This window comes from Anticarsia gemmatalis, chromosome 3, assembly GCF_050436995.1.
Source record: "Anticarsia gemmatalis isolate Benzon Research Colony breed Stoneville strain chromosome 3, ilAntGemm2 primary, whole genome shotgun sequence".
Classification (NCBI taxonomy): Eukaryota; Metazoa; Arthropoda; class Insecta; order Lepidoptera; family Erebidae; genus Anticarsia; species Anticarsia gemmatalis.
The window spans coordinates 7938988-7965503 of record NC_134747.1 but is presented as its reverse complement, the minus strand read 5'-3'; the positions used below and the strand labels follow the sequence as shown (position 1 = coordinate 7965503).

The 26516-nt window shown below is 36.9% G+C and overlaps 2 protein-coding genes and 1 long non-coding RNA gene across 4 annotated transcripts in view; 1 reads left to right on the top strand and 2 right to left on the bottom strand.

Moving 5' to 3' along the window:
* Positions 1-24912, top strand: part of LOC142986799 (uncharacterized) — a 33406-nt gene extending 8494 nt beyond the window's left edge. Inside the window, exons 2-3 of the long non-coding RNA XR_012960427.1 lie at positions 24004-24608; positions 24802-24912. This is a non-coding gene — a long non-coding RNA (uncharacterized LOC142986799). The remainder of the gene's footprint in view (positions 1-24003; positions 24609-24801) is intronic.
* LOC142986788 (uncharacterized) lies at positions 19950-21184 on the bottom strand. Its single transcript, XM_076135478.1, has 3 exons — positions 21030-21184; positions 20886-20921; positions 19950-20798 (listed from the first exon to the last, which is right to left on the bottom strand). Exons 1-3 carry the CDS (start codon positions 21103-21105, stop codon positions 20236-20238), a joined length of 675 nt encoding a protein of 224 aa, XP_075991593.1. The 5' UTR covers positions 21106-21184; the 3' UTR covers positions 19950-20235.
* On the bottom strand, positions 21783-24196 carry LOC142986791 (uncharacterized). Of its 2 annotated transcripts, none has more exons than XM_076135492.1 (2): positions 24067-24196; positions 21783-22359 (listed from the first exon to the last, which is right to left on the bottom strand). In XM_076135492.1, exons 1-2 carry the CDS (start codon positions 24188-24190, stop codon positions 21905-21907), a joined length of 579 nt encoding a protein of 192 aa, XP_075991607.1. In that variant the 5' UTR covers positions 24191-24196; the 3' UTR covers positions 21783-21904. The 2 variants fall into 2 exon arrangements, with proteins under 2 accessions (XP_075991607.1, XP_075991616.1); XM_076135501.1 differs by lacking the exon at positions 24067-24196 and adding an exon at positions 22444-22608 and having other exon boundaries at positions 21794-22359.
* Positions 24913-26516: the final 1604 nt, after the last annotated feature.

The window sequence follows — 26516 nt, the reverse complement described above, 5'->3', positions numbered from 1 at the left end:
AAGCCAGCCAGTCTGGGACACAAATGTCATACCTACCTGTACGAGATTCGTGATTCTGCTTATACATATACAAACTGGGTATTGCTATTGTGTTCAGGAACACAGTAGCATTATAAGATAGCAAATAATTAAAAAGGAGGGTGGAATATTGGAGGATGAAAATATGGAGATAAAATTGGAACAAGTATTGCCACACCCTATTTCTGTACGGCATTAATTAATTAAAATAGAAAATACAGATAATAAAACAACTAATTAATGTTTCACATCTTTAGTAAATTGTATGAAAACTTAACTTTCATACATTCGGTTGTCTATTTTCAAAGACCAAAGATCTCTGACGTCAAAATCACCCGAAGAATGGCGTTACAATTGCTAGGAACATAATGTAAAATAGAACTGACACTTTTGTCATATCTATCTTTCCAAAAAAGGTAGTTCATGAAGCTCATTATACTAAGTTCTTTCAACATTTCCACGCATTATATCATAATATAACTTAATGTTAGTGATTACTTATAAATATGGCCTATATAGACTCAGGCCACGGCCGTATATGTTAACTGGTGCCCGTTTAACAAACTGTCATCGGTGACTCGTGACGCGTAATTAAAATCAATATTTATAGCCTTATTAGAACACATAAATAAGAAGCTGACATTTTTCAACTTGATGTTTACTGACACTCTTTCAATAAATCATGGCGGGTTATGTAAAGTCAAACGTCAACACAAACTTATTTATGTACGTTATGGAAACGAGGTTATTGGGATTTAAAAGATTGTCACACTGATAGGCTTATTTTGATGCGAATGCATTTTAAACTTCCCAAACTATCGAAAGTTACCTATCTAACAAATTATTCTCGTGAAGATAGTTAGATTATCCCTCATTAATTAAGATTTTTCTTTAACCCGAGCGTAGCTGCGAGGATAACAATTACATAATCTTTTCAGTCTAAAACATCACAGTCATTTTGTTGATATTGAAAATATGTAGTAGCCTGCCTTTGTGATTCAAGGATTGAAGTATTTTGTGCTCTTAGAATAATGTATGATTGAGGATTATCATATATTATATATCATAACAGCTGCATCGAATGATTTAAATAGTCCTAATTGCCAAGATCTGCAGCAATATGTAACAAACTTGTTAGATAACTTCCTATTATAGAGCATAGTTATTCATCGATGACTGGAAAATTTACTGTATAAAATTAATTGATACCAAATCAAGTAACGACCAGTGATCAGCCGAGACGCGCTAAATACACAGTGCGCGTATCAAACACTTGTACTGGTTTTTACCTAACCAATATTGCATCATTTCAATGCCCATCTTTATAAAGATTCTCTCTAACCAAGAAAAATACAGACATGTTGTGATTCCTGATATAAGTTACCCACGTACAAGTAATCTGCGATAGAAAGCGGTCTCGAGACATACAATACAACTAAATAAATACGAATAGTAAATGGTAAGTGAGTATTTCGTTTGCTGAACCCCGAAGAAGTTAATGCACGCACACAGAGGAACGCGCGCAAAACGTCAAAGATTCTTAACTAGGACGAGTTAAACGTATGACGGTTGTAAATTTCATGTCGCTTATTCAATTAAGAGTCGTGGATTGAATGACATAAAACTTCTGAGATAGTGCAATAAAATACTTGGCAATTACGGGTCAGCAAGCAGAGGCTCAGTGCCTGCCGCGGCCTGCCGCACACGCCGGGCCAACTGACACCGAGTTTACTTACTCGCCGCCAGAACCGCCATTGTGATTTTGAATGTTCACTTACAAAAATATACGACAGCCAGCACACATGCTTACACGCTCATCTCGGAATAAAGAGAATTGGATTACTCGCGTGCTTCCAAAGGTGCATGTAGGCTTTCATATAAAACACAATATATTTAACTATACAGCCTGTGCCCACCTCACTTATGCGCGATGCTTATAAATATCTGACTTAACAATACAAGGAAGCAAATACTCGATTGCGCAACATATTCGCCGCATTTTTGTAACTGTTTCTTAAATAGACACATATTAATTAAAACATGAATGCATGTTAGAGCAACAATGTGTGAATGGACAATTCCGATACATTTCACAAGGAACCCTTAACTATTACCTCGTAACTCTCAATGTCTGAACCATTGTATGGAAATCTCTACATAATAATAATCATTAAATTTGAGACATGATGGCGCTCATCAAACTGACGTTAAGTTATGATGATTCTCGGTATCGGCAAAAAATATCGATGGAGCCTCATTATTAAGTTTAATTATGACAGTTCGCCTTATATGAATGGTTTACTTGAGCGTGTCTGCGGCCAGCGGACTCAAAAAACAGGCATTCGTCCCATAAGACTTCTCCTATATAGAGCAACTTGACAGCTTATAAAAAGCTTTATTGAACATTATCTTAGACACGCTAAAGTCAACGACTTTTGATAACAATTAAGATAATTTAACATTTTCTTCATTCATATAGCCTTAGTTGATACGGAGAAGTTTGATAGTGTACTTATGCACATTGTTTTTAACATGAAGGCATCGTGTGTTATTAGTGTTGTCTTGGAGTTTTTATCGATTCTTATGTCCGAATGCAAGGGCCTGGGCGGCTCGGAGACCATGTTTAATTGCAGCTATTAGAACAGATGGCTTATTCATTTGTAGAGCAGTCGGTCGTTGCGCTCATGTCGTAAACTGGCGATTCGTTCCCGTTCTGATGTTATTGTAGCGTTTTGTCTATGCTCCGCCATTTTATTGGCCCATTTTGTTGTCTCTGTGCTAAACTTCTAAACGAACATACATCACTGTTTATGTTTTTGTCATAGTGCCTATTTGATCTTTCAATCAAAATGTAAATTACGTGCGAAGAATCGGATTACTAAATATACTGAGCTATTTTAGTGCTCCTACGCTTCGTTAAAAACTTTCAAGTCTAGACTGATAATCACGTGTACATTAATATGTACTGAATTGATAATGCTGCTACTTAAGGAGAGTAGAATTGTTTTAATTACTCTTTTATTTCAATAGCAAATGAACGGTTATGCATGGAGTCAGTATCAAGCGAGTATATCTTACAGTTATTGAAAAAAACTGAAAAACATTGTCTAATGCGACTCCTGGGAACAGCAAAAAGATTTACAAGTACCTAATAAAGATAAACTAAACGGCAATTTAATATGTAAACATGGTGGCGCAGTGGGATAATATGTCATGTGGAGGAGTGACGACAGTCGACGTCGTCGTTCAAAACAACACAATTAGCATGTTCATTGTTGTGATCGAACTGATAACGACGTGTCGCACACACCTTCACAACATCACTATATACATAGTACAACACATCTATATATTCTATACCAACATTACCAACCGCCGAACAGCGTTCAACAATATATTGCCATCGCCGTTTTAATGTCCCAGCATTAAAGTAAACTATGAAGATAAGCCTTCATAACTAAGAATTATGTTCGACTAATAAATATCTAAGTACTTATCTACAATTTTTGCAGGCTTGCGTTGCATTGAGCCACTTTATATGGGTGCACTCATACATATGTACACGAACATTCTCCACAACTCAGGAGTGTAGGTTGTCATCATTATACTACATTTAAATGTCAAAACGCACATAATAAGTGTTGCACTTTGCATGAACATGTCCACGAGCTATTCGAATTCAATTTTGCTTACGTGAGTGGTAAAAATAAATAAAAGCGAACGAAGCTATGATACGAGGCGGGTTGCGAGTTATTGGTCCCCGTGCGCCGCGGCGGTCGTTCAATTTCTCTAATTAATTAACGATCCCTTAGATAACACACGCTGACAACCTTATTTGTGGCGAACAAATCTTTCAAACATAAATTTTAGTGTACACGCTCTAAACTTGTAAACTCTATGCACGTCTAGGTATATCTACATGTACGAGGCCCGTAAAAGATAAATTTATTATCCCACTAGGTAAGTAACCGCACTCCACTGTTACCGATATTCTCACAAATTATATCACACAATCACGGAACCATAACGTCGTGGATTGCATATTTAGATATCCCCAAATGTAGGTATACTAATCCACATTCTATAACATGTTTATTGCGTATTTGCAACTTCGTATCCGCGATTAGAAAAGTGCGTAATTGAATATTCACCGGGCGTGTATCGGAGCGTTCTCGCACTAAATATTCGTGAAAGATTCACCCAACAATTTACATTTGTCACATAAATAAAAGAAGCAAGCGGCCTCATTAGGCGACAGCACGGGCGCGCGGCACCGCGCCGCGTCGCGTCGCGCCGCTGCCGAGCACGCCGCGCGCCGTGCCGTGCCGTGCCGTGGCTACCGTGTCCCACTCCTCACCAATAACGTGTATTTGTCAGGAAATTTCCACATAATTGCTCAGAGCTCAGGCGACTCTGATTATTTTATTCATTCTTTTCCCTGAGGTTAGAAGGGTTAGCACGACTCGATACTTAGTAGATGCTCTGAGAAATCTGATGAGGAATGAATTCGTTAAGTCATTAAAACATTTTTTTCTGCGTTCACTTTTATTTATCTTTAACACTCTAGTTTGAGTTAAGTAACAAAGGACAAAACGTTGAGATCTATTAAAGTGTATAATTTATTAAAGGCTTGCACTATCGACGACGGGGCGAGTCTGTGTGTAGGATTGCTCGCTATCAGCGGAGGTATAAGCATCGGTCAATTTGTTGACCGCTCGCCTCTATCCCTTATGAACTTTTTTGTAGTTCTATTTTTCACTAGCGACAAAGTTATGAGGTTTTTAGTGAGGTATACCTTTATTGCAGTAATTAAGATATGAAGTTATATTAGAGCTTTTAACGTGGGTGAGATTTATCCGAACCATGCATTTTTTATGTTTAATATTGTTCATAACTTTTCTATCCCTGATTGTTTTACTCCTATCAAGAAATTTAATTACGGTTGTGATGAATTTATGGCCCCAGTATAATGGTTTTCTTATTTATTTTTGTATCTGAATAATATATATCTATGTGATCTATAATCTTAGGCAAACTAGGAAAAGTGAGAGTCACGCGCCTGTAGTTTAGCTAAGTGAGCGTACAAATATAAAACACTGAGAAAATGCGAAAGTTATTCCAATTTCCACATACTCGGCCGTGGGCAGTACAAGTCATTGCGACGGTCAGTGGATCCCTTCTCATTGTCGCAAACATGTCACAACCGAATTCGTGACATTAAACTACGCCGATGGTTCTTATCAGAATGCAAAGGATGATATTATCGACAATGGGCAGCATAAATCTGAAACACGGTTACCATATTATCACGATTCACTTTACGACCTTGGGAACGGCTGATCGCGGACATGCCCCCGCAGACAGCCACCGTCGACCTGGGCCCGGCCCAATCATTGCGGAATAGAAATGAGCTAGTCAACGTCAACATCTGCTTCACGTAGGTAACGGTAGCTGCTCATATAACTTGACGCTGACCACTTAACCAGGTCAACAGTAGCCGATGTGTATGTTTGTTGGCACTTGTTTTGATCCTCTATCGGTCTGACCTGATCTCTTTAGCCGTAGATTATCTACCTACAAGCTGACGGCTTACCCTGAACAACGCTTTTTCAGAATCTTGAACAACAATTATATAGGTACGTACCTATATTTATGTGCTCACATTTTCCTGTTATACAAAAAATATTCTCATGGTAATAAAATATTCTTCGAGTCTGTGATTGAAAATACGCTCTAAGAATAAAAATATGGTCGTTATTATTTCTCATAGCAGTTGACATATCATTGCTTAAATAACTCTACATGTAACGAACTAATAAAATATTCTATAAACATTGTGATTGTCGCGCAATACAGACGCCGATCGACGGTTCTGTGAAGTCGTTTGGAAAGCAGGCTGTGATTTGCAAGGTCACGCGTATAACACGGATGTTCCCGATATTGAAATGTACAGACGTGCTTTATTCACCTACATATCAACACTCGCCATTTGAAAAGATCCGAGCCAAGCACTCATCTCTTTATTAAAATAAACCTTATTCGTCGCGCGGAAGCTATCGTTTCGTTCGGTGAAAAGTGGCCGGTGGAGCGTTGCCCGGTGCGACACTACTATGAGAATCAAATACTCATATTGAATACGAAGCAGACGAACGGTACGACACTTCGTATGGTAAATTCCGTATTGCGAATTATTAAATTATTTATGCCGCATATCGCGGTGCGCCGACTACCGATCGCTGAACCACAATATCGGGAATCCCTGTTCGCTACTAATGCAATAATTTGGCGTATTTTGCAATCGCGTATTGAATATTGAATAGTTGGTAAATAGTTTATGTTCTGAACGTGGATTTCAGAGTACGTGATCCGGCGAGGCGGCTCGTTGTGAAATTGCACGACACACGGATAACATACGTTAACAAGTGGTCGTTTCGTATAAAATTTTATGTTCTCGTTGTGTTTAGATTTATCACAGATACGCGATGAATCTCTGGATGTACGAGTATGTGTCGCGCGGTGCGGCGGGTGGCATGGCGGCATTGCGGTACACGGTGTAACGCGGGTGCTCGCCGCTCAAGCGGCGGCCCACGAACAACGATAAAGTGCACGAAATCGAATCGCTATAACATTATTATTTTAGTGTTGAAACACCTATTATAAGTTTATTGCGAACGAGCACGACATGCGGATGCGACCCACGAATCATGCCAAACCATGTTTATAGTTAGTAAACGTGAATCATATCAACTTTAACATTGTACGTAGAGGTAGTCATAGACCTGTGTCACGAATATGGTATTTAATACAAGGTAGTGCTTACTTGTCGTGTACCCCAACTATATGTAGGTATACAGAATAAGGAAAAAGATTTTAACATTGTCAAAACCTCCTTTGGACTCTATCACGGTCAAAGTTCTTTTTTTACTTTTACAAACTCACTTGCAAGACATGACAATCACGACAATACGCGTGAGTCTGAAAACGTACAATAATAACTCTCCCATCTTTCTTGACTTAGCAAGTCAATGTAATTTAGTCAGTGTAAGCACAAGTCGGTCAGAGAAGCAATCACTTAATACTTACGGCTTTACCATAGAGTCAAAAATCATGGATTTTATAATCATATTAATTTCACTGCATTTCTCAAATTAAATAACATATAGTAGAAACTAGCACGACATTATTAAAATAATAATTGCTCTACCTAATACGAGTAGACTATACATACTTCCTGTAACTTAGTTACTTATTCCTAAGTTCCTATTCCTGAAAACTAAGATGTAATCCGGATTTTATATGAGTTTAGTAGAAAAAAGCATATTCGATATGTCCTTATAATGATATCGAAGTATATCGCGTGCGTACAATCGCAAACGAAGTAGAAATGATTTAATTTGTTCGCTGAGTGGCGCTGAGGGAGCCTAGAGTGCTGCCGCGGTTATACACCCGTGTTGCTTGCTATCATTTGTCGTTATTTTGACGTCATAATACAGACAATTGCCAGTATATTTATTTCAAACAACCTGAAGACTACGCATCTTGAGCGGTTCATGACTTATTTTTTGTCTAATTTTCAAAATATCTACTAATTTGTAAATAATGAAGAGCGCATTGGTTTTCCTTCAGAGTGAACGATCTTTCATCGACATGAATTTGATCAAAAATTAGATTCAGACGAGCGATAATACTCAGGTCTCTACAAAGATAACTGCAAAATTCTACATAGGTGCTCATAACCACCTTCAATGCAGGCCTATGGGGAACCGCTTGTAAATCCGATACCAATTTGCTTTTGTCATTTTCCTATAATACTAAACCATTTTTTCCAATTCTATACAAACACTTATACAGATTCACCAGCAATGAACACTGCAAACTCGTTATCTGACTAAACATTATTAATCCTTAAAATCCTCAATATTTTCTCAAGGGTTTTTTATACGTAGTAAGTACAAGCTAGCCAGTTATTTTCTCCACTATTCATGAGCTAAACTATTGTTTTAATTCTACACACTGGCGCTGCATCGCGTGACCCGGCTCCCTAGTGTTGACTTAATGGAGTGCTTGCGAACAAATTTAAAACACGCCTTGTTATGACTTACATGATTTATAATTATACTCTGTGATTGTGAAGTGAGGAACACGAATACTTCAACTTATTCTTCAATATAATGTTAAATAGTAAACGGGCACGCAACTTGGTGGTTGCATTTTCCATTTTCATTTTTCTTTTTTTCTGAAAGTATAGTTTATAATTGTAGTTAGTTTGCCAGATTATATGTATTTATTTAGCAACTTACAACCGGTTTCAATAACTGTCGGACCTCGGGCACCATTGTTAGATAAGTAGACTAATTTTAATGATTTTAAGAGTAGGTACCAAATTTAAACTAGGTTATAAAAACCTGCCGATAATGTTTCAGTTTTCAAGTTAAGATACTAACCCGGATTTGACTACATATTAGATAGAATAACTCATCATGTTGACGCATCAATATGTTTACGTCATACAACAATCATAGGAAAATCCAATAGTATCTTAAACAACATATGTGCCTCCTACATACGTCGTTATTTTCGAGAACAGCATTATAATTAATGGGAAATAAACAATAGTTTTGGAAATACCAAAATATATTTCCCACAGTGAATAAAAGATTATATTATACGCATCAGTATTTAGTATTCAGAGCAAGGATTACGACGAACTTAATTGTGTCAGATATTTTATTGAAACGTTTGTAAATATGTGAATTTTATGACTTACTATACTTTAAAGTCAAAGGAGACAAAGTGCAATATGCCACGGTATTTTTTGCAACTAAATCCTATCGTATTTACGAGAAAAGAAAAGTAAAAATAAATCATAAAGAAAACAAACATTGAGAAATAAAAGAATGGTACATATCGGGGTCTTGCAGAGTTAACCCCGAGGCGACGGCGGCTCGGGGGTTCGTAATTGAAAAATAAAAGGCCGTAATAATAGAATTTACATTACGTGCTTTCCAATGATAAAATTTGCTGTCTGCCTGTTTTTGTCAGGACCGGCATTGACTTCACATACATATATCCACAATTTAGACACCCACCCTAATATAAGCACCCGCTTTTTTGTTAATCCAGTAACGCACCTCTTTTTGCATTCAAAAGTACGAGATAAGTAATTTATTGCTCTCAGTTTAACGGATAGTCAAATCAAAATATGTCATAAGCACTTTAGTGTGCTAAAAGCATGTACTTAATTTGGATTTTACAACTTTCTTTCTTCTGTACACGAACTGAAAACAGGCGCAATAATGACAAACCACGTTGGAATGTCCGCACTTACGTGAACCACTATTATTGAAACGTTGCTGAAATACTAAGTCGTTTTGTATAATTGATGCGCTTCCTGTATATTCTGCGATGATACACATAAAATATTTATATAATTTGAGTAAGAACAGATGCCCTCGTGCAGAATCAAATATTGGTAGAGCATTTGCTTGCGATCACATACCGAATCGAACTTCCCAAACATTTGTATGCAGATATTACGGTAAAGTGGGATTGTTTCGTGCATCGGCCGACATTTCCGTACAATAGATTGGTCGAGGCGTGGTGCAGCTAGTTAGCCGTAAAGTGAGATGTAAATATGCGCCAGCGCAGGGGTCACACGTGTACTCTGCTGCATCGTGGCGCAAAACGTGCCACTTGAAATACCACTAACATCTTCACCGTTTTGATATATTGCTCCTAATGTCACAGCACAGACATTACGTTGTTCACGATGCTACCTGCGACTTATACGTATATCACAAATGCAATACAAAGTAATGATCCTGCTATTCTCTACGACTTAGTAACGTACTAATTTGTGCTTCAGCGATAGAAACTAATAAATACAGACATGTCGATGTAAGTAATTTCAACGTCAAAGATTAGAAACACGTGTTATCTGAGATGTTTCAATGTCAATTAGTTTGTTTGTGCGGCTATACTCCGGTCTTCGATAGACTCATTACGTCTACTCATTGCTTCTAATGCTCGAATATATTATTTATCCATATTAGTGGGAGGCACTTGTCTGAGATCGGGAAATTGATAAAGTTGAATGAAAATCTAAATCTAGAATCTAAGTTTATACCCGATGCGGTGTTTTACGAGATTCATGAGTACACAGCCGTAGATTAGCCTAACGACATATAAATAGAGCAACGTGGCCAGCGCCACTATAATAATTGCCTACTCGCATTTTATCCGCGCTATCATCTGCGAATCAATCAAGTCTGATCCGTAGTGTCTTGTGGAGAAAATTTATAGCGTCTTCTCTTCAGATATTTGCATATTATCTTAATGATGAAGAACCACCTCTTGGCCACTTATCGCCATATTCCAATTAATGTTGGAAATATGCGCCGGCTCGTCGCGACGCCGTGTTTTATTAACCTTTCATAATGTACGCCCTTTATCGCTCGTATTAAATCAGCTTTAATGTGTAACAGTTCTGAGAGAGATATTTTATAAGTTTCCATTAATCGTCTGCATGCACACTACACACACACTACACACACTACGCTGTGATGTAGCATCGCTTTTGACTAATTTATGTTATCTCATTTTTAACTGATATGGCTTTTTATAACTTTGTTATAGTGGAATTTTATACAGATTATAACTTTAAGTGATTAGGAATCTCCGGCACAGTATTTGATGAAACTTTTAATTTTGTCTCTGATTTAAGCATCTTATTTGAAATAATAAGACATCGCTAAGATTTTTTGTTCTGAAATAAACACATTTTCTTTCATTTTCGCTTTTTTGCACCACCGATTATTTTTAGTATTTTCATTAGTCAATAATATCAGTAAATCTGTCTAATCGATAATTTCTTTATAACTGCTTCCAGTTGTACAAAAATAAACAGCCCTATGCTAATATTTAAAAAAAGTAAATGGAAAAGTTTTAGAAAGTCTCGAGTCCAAACTAATTATTTGCAAATAAAAGTTATACAAAGTTTCGTAGTTAAATTCGGGCAGGTCCGCGTGAATTCTAATCAGGCCAAGAGTTTTAAGTACCATTTCATTAGTCGCATTTATTCGAAGCATTACAAACATTTCAATAAAATATACTTTTATCTGAGCAGTAAGTATGCAAAATGTGTGTAAAGGCGGCGAAGAGGTCCATAATTATTCTGAGCGGCATACGTGTATACTGTATGCAATAGTGAAAATAATAGGCGCAGGCGCATCGCTCGCTCCGACTGCCGACTCCCGCGCCACACCTAATTAACCCGGGACGTGACATGCCCGCGTTATAAATTTTAAATCTGTTCGAGACCTCTGAGAAAAATAAATGCACAACTCCGCAAAATAAAACGAACAAGTCCACAAGATCTGACCACAGTAGGATTGGTATCTGCGCTATGTGATGTACCTAATTAAGCTACATTAGTTTGGATAAGGATGCATATCGTATTTTTCTTTTATTATCTTTATCTAAAACCGAGAAGTTTACGATCAACTTAATACGTATAATTTATTCGTAGTGCATTTTTGATTTACTTTGGTAGTAAGATTTCACAACGATTACGAACTTTCGAAAATATAGTGTCGTTTTGTTTGCGAGCGTTTCGGAATTAAATTATTTGAAAATGTATAATGAAAATTTTTCATCGAGGCAAAATTACCCTTACGGATTTACTACTTATCTCGGTAGAGTCGGTAGAGCACTATGATTTCTGTAAATCTGATGACTTGGAGAACTGTTGGAGATTAATCCTTTCATACAATTCAATAACTAATATGCGGTATTAAGTTTACAGGGGAACAATTTTTTGATAAAGCTGTAGACAAGATAAAATAAACTCGATAACCTGCTGAATAACCGAGACGAAAATGGTACTATCCATACAAAGTAGGTACGAAGTATTTCTTGACGAAGCCTACTTTTTATTTAATGCTCCTTAATCAGACTGGTTGCCGAATGATACCAAGAAATATTTACGCTTCACCCTTAATACATCCTCTTTAATCAAACCTTGCCGCCTTCAAACTGCTTTTTACCTAATATCAATGTATAATACATTTATATATTCATCATAACACACGTCTTATAAGTGGCTCGTTAATTAGTTACTGGTAAGCAATCCATCAAAGTTCCACAGTGGACATGTATGATTCCAATATTAGATGCTAATCAATTATCTGCCCTTTTAAAGTGTGACAACGCACAACATTTCTTTTATGTCGGCGATCTCTCAGCCATAAGAGAGGAATCACGACCGAGTTTATGGCGAACGCTAGATTTTGCATGCAATATCACCTTGTACACTACAGGTTGTTGTATAATGTTTTATAGCTTAGAAAGCTGCCTTTATGGTGTCGCCGCAGACGCGTAATGTGAAGATACACGTGATCATTTCAATGCTGACCACATTTTAGTGGGTGCGTGTCGACCATTTTGAATATTATCTTAAACAAGACGTTATTGCTGGAACCGGACTACACCTACATAGCACAATGACATGTACTCACGCTTTATTGTGGTTCCCGCTACTGTTAGATAATGAAATAAAGCAATAGAACGATTTGATTATTCCATGCAAGTAACAAAAGATGAATACTAAAGAAGTATAACAGTTATCTAAGCAGATAACGTCCTGTATACGTGAACGCAATCCATTCTGGCAGTTGTATGGTGAACATAGTAGCAGCTACCGATCATCGAGTGAAATATATAAATCGAAGCGTTATCATCTTCGGCGATCACCGCAGACGGCTGCGGCGGGCGGCCGAGACGTGAAATAAATATCCATTTCCATACTCAAATGCGGCAGGATTGGAGCAAGGGCGCGGGCGCACACAGCCGAGCCGAGCGCGTCAGCCGCGCCCGCCGCCCGACGCCCGACGCCGACAGCCTCACACGCCTGATCTATAACTCCTTATTATTATTTGAATGAGATCTATTGATCCGCGAGGTGTGGAACTCGCAATCCGCTCCGACGAAGATCATTTTGTTCGACTGGAACGACCGCTTTTGAACTAACTTGACGTTACAATGGCGGCCAGTGACGGCAATGATTTAAAATCTGTTAACAGGACGGTTCTCTTTTTAACGATTGGTATACAATTTCCATAAATGGTTTTCCAGATTATCTGTGTATTCGAAATACGTTTCACATAATAAGGCATAACGCGACAGTGCATTGAAATAACACAGGAGTCGCTCAGCTAGTCTAATTCTAACATCGTCTGAATGCGAACAATGATATGAGGGATAATGGTAAGAACGAGACTGAAATCCCCGCTGTAATGAGGGCCCGGTTCGTTGCTCCCCATATTATCTCTATCGCGAGTAATTATCTCCTAGTCTCGTACGAGACTACTCGTACTTCATATAGATATAGACAATAAATACGTCACATTATACATTTAATACAAACACTCTTAGAGAATATTGGACGGGGTTGAAAATCTTTTCTCATCTCATTAGCTTCTTCAATTAATTATCGCGAAGATCAATAAAATCCTACTGATTTCTTAAAAACTCTAACATTCAACTTTGATATAAACGTATAGCTCGTACCGCCACACCTACATAATCGTGTCAAATGCAACATAAATTGCACCAGGATACTTCAGAAACATTTCAATCAAAACTGTAACATGTTGACCTTCGGCATAGTTAGTTGAAGGAGCGTCACTCGAGCCGAGTGTGCCGGTGCCAATCATCGGGTGATAAAATAATGGCTCAATGCAGGAAGCGCAGTTATTCGCATCGAGCCGCCCGCGCATGGGGGCTTTTAATCAACACTTTATTGTTTAATGACCCCTCGTCCAAGTCTAAATTAAAAGGGTGACGGTTCAAACCCTATTGACGGATGCGTAATATGTGAGCGGATTTATCTGAATATTTGATGATAGATAATAGCTGTGCCGGATTGCTGACTTGTTTTTGCTTATAAATGAAATACTTCGCTCGAATAGGTGCTCTGTGGGAGTAGGTATTGTTGCAGGATAGGTACACTTATACATTTAGCATGGAACCTTTTCTTTCTTTGTTAGTTTTCCGATATAATCAGGTCGAATGAGATGAAATGAATTCTGGAGTGCATTAATATTTATAGTTGATTTTTGAAAGACAATGAAACAATTTATAGGTTTGTCTCCTTGGGGCAAAATACTTAGAAAGCAACAAGCTCTACATGTTTCTTGATAGTCGTCATACATGTCAGGTTGCAAGTAGGCACCTGTTCTTTAAAGGATATCGCCGATTAGCTCTGTGTATATTCTTAGTGAATATGAGCGAAGATTAATGTAAGTCGTGTAAGCCTGGGTGCAGGTGAGCGGTGGACGCCGGGCGAGGGGCGTCGCGTGCCTCCCGTCTGTACCTGCCTTACACATCACACATGAAAACTTACGAGATTCACTATATGTATGCGTTGTAGTTTTTATTTAAAAAATAACTAAGTTTTTCAGTTGACAGTTCTTCTCTTGATAGAGGTATTTGCTAGTAGAGGCAGATAAAACATATGAACGGCATAAAATCTATATACCATATTATGGTAATGTAAAGAAAAAAATCACAACTAGTTAAGGTAAAAGGAAACACGCCAATTAGTTAACCCCGTTAAGCAAATGAGTTAAAGAAGTAAATAAAACATGTATTTTTTATAATTCTGCAATTGCAAATTAGGATTGAATACATTAAATGGTAATTTATATAAGCGTTATTTTAAATAGATAATACTATAATTCTAATTCAATGACTACGAATAGAAAGCAACAATAAAATTGTACAACGAAGGCAACTCCATAGCTCTCACGTGTAGTATTAAAGGCATTTGATCCCTGACTTTTAATGCTTCACCCCCGGCATTAAAATTATGTGTATATTTGTATCACGCTCGCGATTGTAGGGCCTCAACGACTACTCGTACACTGACTGGCAGGGAAACGTACACCGCCCGCCAAGGTCTTCGCCATCCACTTAATGTATTATCACGTATCATGTTTACAACACACTATCATACAATTGTTGTTCTTATTATCAACTTTTATTGTATTACCCTTCCACCTGACTCGTGAACCCGCGTGTAGAGCCAAATCGAATACGAACGATCAGTTAGTAAACATTTATATTTGATAACAAAAATAGCAATCTGCCCCCGGCGTTAATTACCCGAAACCTGATATCACTCATTAGACGAGCCCTAAATTATTGCGCTCAGCAAAATTCTTAATTATATCTCTTAAATTTCTAAGTAAAATTTAGCCTAGAGCGGCGGCAGGACAGCAAAATGATATGTTTGTAAACAACGAAAATTTTACCGTTAGGCGCTAATTAATACTTTGTGATAACAATCTGCCGGCGCGGTTATTCACAATTATTAGTTTGATGATTCAAAATACTTTATTGTCTGTTTCTGCAACGAAACAAACTAATTTGTGACATTTAATTGGTTTACCTGTTTAATGAATTTAAACTGTATGCTTTAACCGTAATTATTTAAATTGAAAATGATGTACCAAATATTTTAGTTAGTCGACCCAGAAGTGAAGGAAATATTAATTACACAGTTCATAAAAGTGACGTTAAACGCTTAGGTAATGTGTTAAAAGGAGCCCATCACCCCTCCAATTAGTCGGGTAATGACGGTGTTCAAAGTTATTAATTTAATAAGCAGGGGAGGTCGGGTGACTCGGCTCACGGTGTCAGGTGACTGCCTCGTGCTTGACACGCTCGTTATAACATGCACTCATATCACATGACCCGCTATATCAAAGCTAAATGTTTTTGTAACTGTTTAATATAATCAACTCTGATCCTCTGCTCTGATACACATATTCTTGCTAAATTGTATAAGCTTTAGAAAAACTCTCTGTGTAATTACCTAAATACTTAAATCATAGCGATGTAAGAAACAACCAAGACTTCTTTCACAAAATTTTAATTTTCTAATTCACCGTGGAGGGCGCGAGCTCTCACAGAACGAGTAATTACCGTAAAAGGTCTTAAGCATGAATGTTATGACGGCGTTTATGAAAAGTATTTCACTGCTAACATAACGAACCGCCTGAATTTTCTTTTTCAAACTTTGAATGCTCACCACACAATAAATTTTAGGGCGAAAAGACCTATGGATTTTCGCATTAAGTGAAACGGTTTCTTTATTATTCCTGCTCAAATTATAAACGTGTATTTACTTACTTAGACCCTTTTTGACATGATAATAATTCAGAGGGAAGAAGTCGAATTTAATAGCGAGTTAAATGATACGTGGCCTGATTGGAAAATGTATGCTTATTCAGGTCGAGCGAGGCCCTCGCCCTCCCCGACCCTCCGCACGGCTGATTTGAAATGAATGGTAATAATGGCCGAGCATCCCGCTCGCATCGTTTTGTATGATTATTCCAGATTAATTATTTGTTGGAATTTCGCTGGCTAATTTTTCGGAACGGGATTTTTCCGCTTTGAGTGACGTTTTAATTCTAACTCATCGTGGGGAGAAGAATTAATATAGCTACCTACATACATGTTATATAGGACTCCGTCTTACGTTCACATTGTCGATTACATTTGCTTAAGTTTACATACTAGGAAAGGAAATTGCTTATCAAACTTATGATGTAACGTTGATAAATTTATTATAGTTGCGTCATGAATCTGAACGTGCCGGGTACTAAATAAACTGAATGTCCCCTAGCTGCCGGTAAAATCATATGATCGGTTTACCCGGATGCACTTTCCATAACTGTATACATATCAGAACGTCGATCGTAGGACATCGCTATTGAATCACGTCGCAATGGTCCCGAGGGCCAACGGCTGATGCGAATATCAAATCGTTGCCACCCCTTGACTCCATAATTCTCATCCATTAGACGACAGGGGAAAGCGACACCTATGTCCATCATGTGCCACTCAAACCCTTATTCAAAACATTCAATATGAAAACATAAATCGCAAAACTGCGTGATAGCAAATAAATTATTAAATAAGGAACACAGAAAACTAAAAACACCTCATTATCTGTGCCATTTTCTTCATTTGGCGTTGATTCTGCTTTGTTTTCCCTTTTGGCATATAAAACTCGCTTCTATGAAAGTACACAAGATTCTATTTTTGTTCGGCAACCGGACGATGTTTGTGCTCTCGACTGGACTCTCCCAAGGGGCCTGAGCTGGCACATTCTGACGACTGAACTAAGTAGAAAGATAGAACAGAATTAAGCCGGCCAATTATCCCGTATTGGATTTATTGGTAATCTCTGCACGAATGGGCGCGAGGGTGCGAAGCGAACCAACTTTTGATGATGCCTCCATCGGCATTATGAACAAAGTTGTTGCAATTTTTATGTAGGTGGATTTATTGTTTGCCTTCCTCTCTTGTTTCGCCCTCGATTGTGCGCAGACAGATAAAAGAGAGCTCAAAAGCGTTTTATTACAAATAAATCAATCTTCAATCAAAGTATGCTGTACGGGATTAGCCGACTTATCTTACTAAATAACTTGCCTTTTGTTTAGTTCATCGAAATGTTTTCTTTATTCGCAGTTGAGTTGTGATTGTTTTGGTATCTGAAAGTGGTCCGTTGTCATTGCTAAATATAGAAAAAAATATTAGTTATAATAATTCTACGACAAATTCTACTTTTTCTTTTGACGTTTATATATAGTATATTATTCTTTGTGACTTCAGATGAAATAGGAAGGTACACTTTAATAAATGTGTATACTTCAAGTTTTATTGCATGTATCCCAGCTGACCCACTACACATTCAGTATCTCAGAGCTGCCATAAGGGAGGGTCATCGCGAGATTTATAACTTCAACCCCTATTGACAAACAGCCGATACTATGAAACGCGACAGACCTCTCAATCCCAGATATTGTTACCAATATCACTCAAATAGCCATCCCTCTGAATATGCGTGTGGCTCTTCTTGTGTAGTTTTAAACATTTGTTTTTCAAATATTCATCCTGTTATCGTTGACAAACAAAATAATCTGGTATCATTATTTATAGATAAAAAGATTATGTACTAATGTTATTTTTAACAGATTCTTCTTGCTCTTCGCATGCTGGCTCAGCAATAGGGTCGAAAATAAAAAATATAACTTTTTGACAAACTGGTTTTTTTGACATTATCTGTAGTAACAGCTATCGTGATTCCTAGTTACAAGTAACAAACTAGTTACAAATATAATATCAACCTATACACTACAGTTTCTCGAAGCATGTTGTACCCTTGTCACGAAAGTGTCTATAAGTAAAATTGTTTTTTTTTTTACAAAAAAATGTCAAACCGGATAAAAGAAATTGATATATCGATATAAAAGCAAAAATATGTTCACATTGTATTGGTAAAAAATCTCAGTGATACGTCATAGCCGTCAGTCTTGAGTATTGCCTCTTGGGTATTGCATAAAAAGTTTGCTACTTACCCCTGTGTATCGACGAAAATGTTTGATATAAAAGTAAGTCGGGAAGAACTATTGGACCGGATATTTTTCATGTCAAATAAGTGAGAATAAAATATACGTACACATTTTTTTTTTAAGTATGGATAGCATTGAATGAATTTAAGTCGACTACCAAAACGTTCTAGATAGCTGTTACACTTTAGTTTTAAGTTATCAAAGTAACCCCCTTTGAACATGTTTAAACATAGTGTTTCAGTATTTCTTTCTTTATAATTACGATATGTGAATGGCCTTAAAACAGGGAATATCTTAGACAAACTAAAGCCCCAAGGCCTTACTCCTCCCACGCCTGGAAGAAAACCCTTGCCCAGCAGTGAGACAGTAAACCCTAACTTAACAAAAATCTTTTATTTTTACATTGTGGTAGTGGCATTTTCATGTCCACGTTTATACAATCCTCGGTCGCTCAATCACATGACGTCATCCTAAATATGAATATCGACAGATCGCTTTTATTCGGCCCCAAGGGTATCGGAGATTTAGTTTAGCTTCGACAAAATATTAGGCGCCTAAATGCTGTCAATCTCTCTTATTCATCATTATTAGTTTGATAGTTTACACTGTAACTAAGTTATAGTTACTTTCACTATGGATGTATTAATTTATGTTCTTTTATATAGAGATATAGTGGGATCTGAACTAGAATTATCCTACTAATATCATAAATGCGAGAGTTTGTGAGAATGTATGTTTGTTACTCTTTCACGAAACACTACTTTTAATGAAATCGATACACAGATAGTTAATAGCCTGGATCAATATATAGGATACGTTTTACTCCGGAAAATCTTTCCACGCCGACGAAGTCGTGGGCCGGAGCTAGTATTCAAATGTTTTTATGTGCGAAATGCCTACCATTTTCAAGAAACGTTTATAATTTTTGTAAACTATGGATAAGCTGACTAGTTCAAAACTGCAAAATGCTAGTAGTGGTAACGGTACTCGTATTTATTTGTACCCACATATCAGATATCCGTGAACGGTATCAACATTAATATTTGAGTAGAAGGAGGAAGTTATTTCCCTAATGCGGTCGTTACTGAAATATATTGATAATTATCAGTTACACTTCGTAAATATTCAGTTCAGAATGATATTTATGGAATTCCCGTGAAAATATCGCCTATATTTCTAATGGATATATTAATGATCTTGGAATGTATACGTTTCATGTTTTCTTGGCACTTTGTGCAGCGATATTTTACTTTGTATAAGGGTCGGAATTATGTTTGTCATAAAAATATCATTAACACGGGGCTCGTTGTCATTTTATAATGGCTGTTATTATATTTTATAGAGATAAAATAATTGATGTACACATAGAAAGGAAGAAACTTTTTTGTAATCTCGTTGACCAAACTGATAATAATGAGGATCACGTTTCAATGTACTTCGTATATATTCTACTAAAATATCAAGACAGATAATAAATACAGGTCAGAGCAAAAAATATTTAACAACTATTTAATTAGATATTATTTTATTTATATAATAATTTATTTGATTACGGTTTTGCCTGTGTTGTGTTAAGGCTCGGTGCCTTAACACAGGCTTCAACTTCAAGATGAATACATAAAACGACACAGGTATAACCACGACCACGCATTATTAGCCTGCAGATGCTTGAAATTGCGACCAAATTATTATTTGTAGTCTTGAGCTGATAGGATGAGGTCAGGAAGGAGAGGAAACCCAGTCATACCCGTGTAATGTTGTATATCAATAATGGCATCGTTATAGGTAAAATAACTATTTATGTTTCGGCAGGTTCTTCTTCAGGGGCTGGTTCTTCCCCTGGTTGCTCTTCAGGAGCTGGCTCCTCCCCTGGTTGATCCCCGCCCTCTTCAGGAGCTGGTTCTTCTCCTTCGGGTGCTGGCTCTTCTCCCTCAGGTGGTTGCTCCTCGTCTGGTGCAGGGTCCCCATTTTCCGCAGTCCCTGGTTCACCTCCTTCTTCAGGGTTCCCACCATCCTCTCCGCCACCTCCTGTATTATCACCTTCCTGATTTCCCGTTGAGTCTTGAGGTCGATCAGTATCATAATCGTCATAATTCGTCGTATTGACAAACTCTGTACTTTTCGTAGCCCACTCTGGTATATAAGTAGTTGGTATCTTCCAATTCTTGTATGTTTTATTGTAGAATTCTTCTTTGGCGGGGTCTTTAAAGCAGGTACATTTGCAATTTCTGTCTGACCTAGCAAGATGGTAACCCTCATCGAGACAACCTATAATACAAACGTACACTTTTTTGAACTCCTGACAGGGTTCGGTTCTATGATGTCCGTAGCGCAGAATTGCAGTTTTATTTAACTCTTCGACTGAAAATACAAAATGTCAACATATTTTTATATTATAAATATTATTTCAAATATCTGAATAGTTTACTCAAAATCAAGTATACGTACCATCGCCCTCCACTGTGTCATTAATGGGTATTGTAACTGTAAATCCAAAATATTACGTAAACGACATAATTAAAGCATCAAATTGAGAAATGTTGCTATTCTAAACTACAAGTAAAGTTTTAAATATTAAAAATCATCACTTACTAGTTACTTCCTCGGCCAATATTCTTGTGATGAGATATTGAAATAAAATATAACACAACACAGCTAATCTTGCCATTCTTGCCACGTCATGAAATGCTTGAAGTGTAATAGGCTGATATTCAAAAGTATTTTCCTCTTAACAAGTTTTACATGACTATAAAATGTTATGATGTGTGAAATTAATTCTGTACTTAAAATTAAATCTTTACGATTAGCATAGGTGAAATATAATAAACTCATTTTCATATTAAATATATTTAGTATCGTTATTATGTTTCTTAAATATAGTCGCATGATATAATCTTGGCCGCATAACGATATTTAACCCTTTCTATTCCTATGCTGGCCACAAGCCTGCTTTGTATAAAAAGGGTAAAAAAAATCAAAAGAGATACAATTACATAAAGTACTAGCTAAATGCGTACTGACCCAGCCCTTTTGAATTCGTTTTAAACTCTGTGCGGCTTTCCTTCCTCGCAATATTTTTGATCGACAGGTTTAAAATGTCGTAAAATACAGAAGATGCAGTACCTAATGTCAATTGCAGAATAATAGGAATAATAACTTGAATATCATTTCAATTACATATCATGTACGTAGGTGTATTACAAAATATCCCAGAAAGCAGCAGTCAAAGAAAACATAGGTACATCTTCATTAAAGTCCAGTTTTTTTTTCAATATTCCATTTTATTTTGGTAATTAAAAGTATAGGGTTGGGTATAATGTACGTATTTTTATTTTATAGTTAATTTTAATATTTTTGTTGGCTTCGGGGAGTGTTCAATACATTAATATTGAAACACAAGGATTATGTGTAGGGTTTTATAAGAAATTCAAAGAAGTTATTATTGAATTCTCTATTAAAGTTATCTGCTAATCCGAAACAGTTGTTGTAGCAGGATCAGCCGCTCCCCCAGTCGAGTTTTCTGTCGTAGTGTCTCCCGTTGCGCCAGTTCCAGAAGTCGCCGTATCATTATCAGGTTTATAATTATTACATTGGTTGGTGGCGGCTGTAGTCTCAGTAGTTTCTTCCTCTTCTTCAGTGGCCGGTGACAGGGTCCCCACGATATGGTACAAAGGCACGCTATACGTCTCAGGCCGCTTTCTCGTTGTCCCATTAGTTCGCCATTTAAAGAACGGCAGTATCGTCGTAGTCTTTAAATCATGACAGCTACACTTACACCTGAAATCCATTCTGAACACTTGATAACCGATACTTTTGCACGCAGTCATACAAGTGAAGGTTTTGACATAATCACTGCATTTGACGTGGAAGCTCAAGCCGTAATGTTTTCTGGATGTCTCATTGTCCGTTTTATCCAAGTCATCTGAAAGAGGAGAAAGGATAATTAGATTTTTAATACTTGTCACAAATATTTTACTATATAACAGTGTTTTGTAACGATGCTCACTGTTTGATGAATGTACAAGCACAAAGAGGAAAGTAAACGTGATGGGTACTTTCATTCTTTTATGTTTCACTCATTGATTTGATAATGAAAAATGAATAATCGTGTTCAGAAAAGCATTTACAGTGATAGCAGCCTAACAAAAAATTATAAACCCATTTGTTCGATGTAATTAAATTCAAATTAGCAGCGTTTTATTACGTCGATCATTTCCTATTATTTATGTTATCAATTTAATTTACCTGCTCAATACTTATAATTGTACTTAGATGTTACACAAACAACATTGAGTTTGCTGGGAACTTATGTTGAAAGAAGTAGTCTACATTTTAATACATTTTAAACCACAACTTTTTTAAATACCCCTTTATGAGTAGATTAACAGTTAATTGAAATTATATCTATTAACTAGCTGACCCGCGCAACTTCGCTTGCGTCACGTAAGAGAGATTGGGTCAAAATTTTCCCCGTTTTTGTAACATTTTTTACTGGTACTCTGCTCCTTTTGGTCGTAGCGTGATGATATATAGCCTATAACCTTCCTCGATAAATGGTCTATCTAACACTGAAATAATTTTTCAAATCGGATCAGTAGTTCCTGAGATTAGCGTGTTCAAACAAACAAACAAACAAACAAACAATCAAACAAACAAACTCTTCAGCTTTATTATATTAGTATAGATATATGTACGATACGAACAATACGTACTTCTAACCTTTAATATTCTATCATCGATGTAAAACCTGAAAATTCTAAGGCTGGTTTCAATTCTCGGCTTTTTTAAGTAATGTACTAAACTGAAGTCTAATAATTTCCTAGCATTTTTTCAAACATCATTTTATTATTTACAGAATACGTCTATTAGAAATGAAAAACGTGATTTGTAGGTCATTTCTACGCAAATGTTTAGATTTTAGGGTTTTACATCAACTCATGCCTATTAATTAATGTAAAGATACTTAACTGAAACGAAGTCGTCTCTAACGTCCACATTGAAAAACTTCTATCGTTGGACATTCAGAAACTAATTAATAAATCAGGAATGTGATAATGACATCGGTCACATCGGAGAGAAGCGACATTGCCTAAAGACTCGGAGACGAAATTCTCAGAACTAACTTCTCTATGGCCACCCAAATGATGATTTCATTATCAGTATGATTTTGATTGATGGGGCAAAAGAAATTTGCCGACAGCCGAATTCTTTTCATAACGAACGTATTTGCTTTGTTTATTACTCGGAACTAATTGATCTGCGGCGCCATGTTTTTGGATGTCCCCGAATCTGATTGAGGAATCTTTCAAATAAAATGACAGTGTAAAAAATAAAGCAATTAAATCTTTCTATAATGTGCGAGGGTATTGTCTGTCTGTAATATACATAAGTATCCATTGTATGACAGTTGTCTTTGGCTATCTAATTATGTCCAAAGTATTTAACCTACATATTTATGTAAACATTGTGTCATCACGAAGTCTTGATCGCACCTAGATTGTTAATAACAAATCAAAAATCATATATTTACATTTTTGGTATGTAAAATCGTCTTCGTTATCAACAGGTTGTAGGGAGCTGCAGCAGCGGTGCCGCTGAACGAATAAGTCGCGTGTGATGAACTGCGTACCTTGAACGCGGCGGCAGCGCGTTGGCAGCGCGGTGGCAGCGCGGCACTGCAGCAGCGAGCACGCGGCACGCGGCACAGCGCAGACGACGGGCGACGTCAATGAGAAAAAACTACCCATTATCATGGATGCCATCCCATACGGCGGACATTTATGACGGAGACATAATTTTGTCATCGGTCGTCACCAAGCCCATAAATCAGACTCAAAAGCCGATTCATAATCGTACTTATTTACGGATACTGTCGGTCCTCAATCTTCATTTAATAATTAGTTTATTACTCTCCATGACCGATTTCTTAATGTAAAAACGATCGTAAACTTTAGTTGTTTATGTGTAAGCGAGCAATAAAATAGGCATTGAACAGAGAAAGACGGCCCGTCCGAGAGTAAAGGTGACAGGACCCCTCGGCTTACGCCAACTACGGTACAAATTGCGATATTAAGCACGAGGCGTGATGAAAAAACACTAGCTGAATATAAATTAGGCAGGAGGAGCGCCATAATCAATATAAACGATGCTAAAGAAGATTAGAAAAATCCTGTAAGAAAACAAATTTCACAAGATCGTAAGAACACGTGGAACTAAAGTTAACGTTTATATTTTTTAAATTGTGTCATTGTTATGATTTCTACTTGTCAGAATGATTAAGTTGAGTAGCTTCCACAAACTTATCAATGTGATGGTCAGCAGTAGCCTCTGAAGGTCAATAACCATTGATAATTTTTGATTCCAGATTTAATTCCACATGATTATCGGTGGTACTTGGTGGATGGCCTGGACAGAACACTTCTGCCCTGTCCCCGAAAAATGAGTTGATGTGACGTCATTGTATTGTTTAAAGACACTATTAAATATTTTACATTTTTACTAGTCTTTTGTAAACTTAGTTGGAATAATTGCAAACCATGTGCAATGTTAGACCACCACATACTGTAAAATTTTTTGAGCAATGATAAGTAACGCCAAAAAGAAAACGGGAAGATAAATTTCAAAACTTGAAGACGTATCCACTCTAGTCCTATCCTTCGCACGGCAAAGTAAAACGGTCCTAAAAAATCGTGTAAAAAATGCAAAGACGAAATTGAATTTGATTCCGATACATAAATTTTACTTAGACTATTTGTCTCTCTCGGATCAAGTGGGGAAATAAACGAATGTTAATTAAATTTGTTTGTTCAAAACAAAGTCGCCAACTGCCCTTTAATTGTTTGTTTTCTCATTTTGTTCTGACAGATATCACTAGGTATGTTACTTATGTAATGAAACTGCGAAAACTTTAGCAGAAAAAGCTATTTTAGCTTTCTTATGTATGTTTCTTATCTATACTAATATTATAAAGCTGAAGAGTTTGTTTGTTTGAACGCGCTAATCTCAGGAACTACTGGTCCGATTTGAAAAAATATTTCTGTGTTAGATAGTCCATTTATCGAGGAAGGCTATAGGCTTGTATATCATCCCGCTACGACCAATAGGAGCAGAACGGCGATAAAAAATTTAACAAAAACAGGGAAAATCTTGACCCATTCTCTCTTATGTGACGCAAGCGAAGTTGCGCGGGTCAGCTAGTTAGAAATAATTATCACATGCTCCAACGGTGAAGGAAAACATCTTGAGGAAACCTTGCATGCCTAAAATTTGTTTAAAACATTTATTGAGGGCATGCAAAGTCCACAACCCGCACTTGGCCAGCGAGGTAGACTCAAGGCCTAACCCCTCCCTCATTACGGGAGGAGACCAGGTTGCCCAGCAGTGGGACATTAATGGGTTAAATTTATTTATTATGTAAGCTAAGTAGCCTTTTAAGTCCAAGACGTAATAATTCTAGCTTCTATTCCCTTAAAAAATGGAAGCAGGACTGACTGATATGGCTACTTCCTATACCCTACTCGTGACTTCCCAAATCACTGCTTTACAAATCTGTTCATTATTATAGAGACACCATTGCATAATGCGGAATGATTGATTGACTGACTGATTGACACTACATTGTGTTTATATTTTCAGCTCAGGGATGCCACCGTGTTACGTGCTACCTATGAAACTAAACTATAAGTTAATTATGGATTTTTTTTCTAAATTTGAATATGGATGGTTGTACATGGTATAATAGTTCTCCATTAAAGGTATCTATTACAGGTTTATCATGTAAAACTACTTTCAGCTTCATAATGAGAAGTGATAGAATCCTGTCTCTGCAAAGGGTGTTTATCTAAATTCAATGCGTAATAAAATCTTATAATAGTTACAATACAGGCGAAGCAATACAATACATCGTAATGAATGACTTTCGAAATGAGTTAAAACAACAGATATAACGTTTTTTTATGTTTGTTATGTTTACATAAAGATTCTTTGTGTGGGGTGTTTTATGGTTTTCTGTTCAACCGATTTGTATACGAATGAAAATAGATTATAGCCAGTTTTTCCCGTTATTAGTAGCTATAAATC

What these genes read in the sequence shown, in the direction of transcription:
- LOC142986788 (XM_076135478.1), bottom strand. Translation starts at nt 21,105, where the DNA reads ATGGCAAGATTAGCTGTGTTGTGTTATATTTTATTTCAATATCTCATC. An exon ending in ATTGGCCGAGGAAGTAACTA is followed by an intron (nt 20,922 to 21,029) that starts GTAAGTGATGAT and finishes TTGGATTTACAG; the next exon opens with TTACAATACCCATTAATGAC. An exon ending in TGACACAGTGGAGGGCGATG is followed by an intron (nt 20,799 to 20,885) that starts GTACGTATACTT and finishes TTGTATTTTCAG; the next exon opens with TCGAAGAGTTAAATAAAACT.
- LOC142986791 (XM_076135492.1), bottom strand. Translation starts at nt 24,190, where the DNA reads ATGATAATGGGTAGTTTTTTCTCATTGACGTCGCCCGTCGTCTGCGCT. An exon ending in GCGCTGCCGCCGCGTTCAAG is followed by an intron (nt 22,360 to 24,066) that starts GTACGCAGTTCA and finishes CTCCTCTTTCAG; the next exon opens with ATGACTTGGATAAAACGGAC.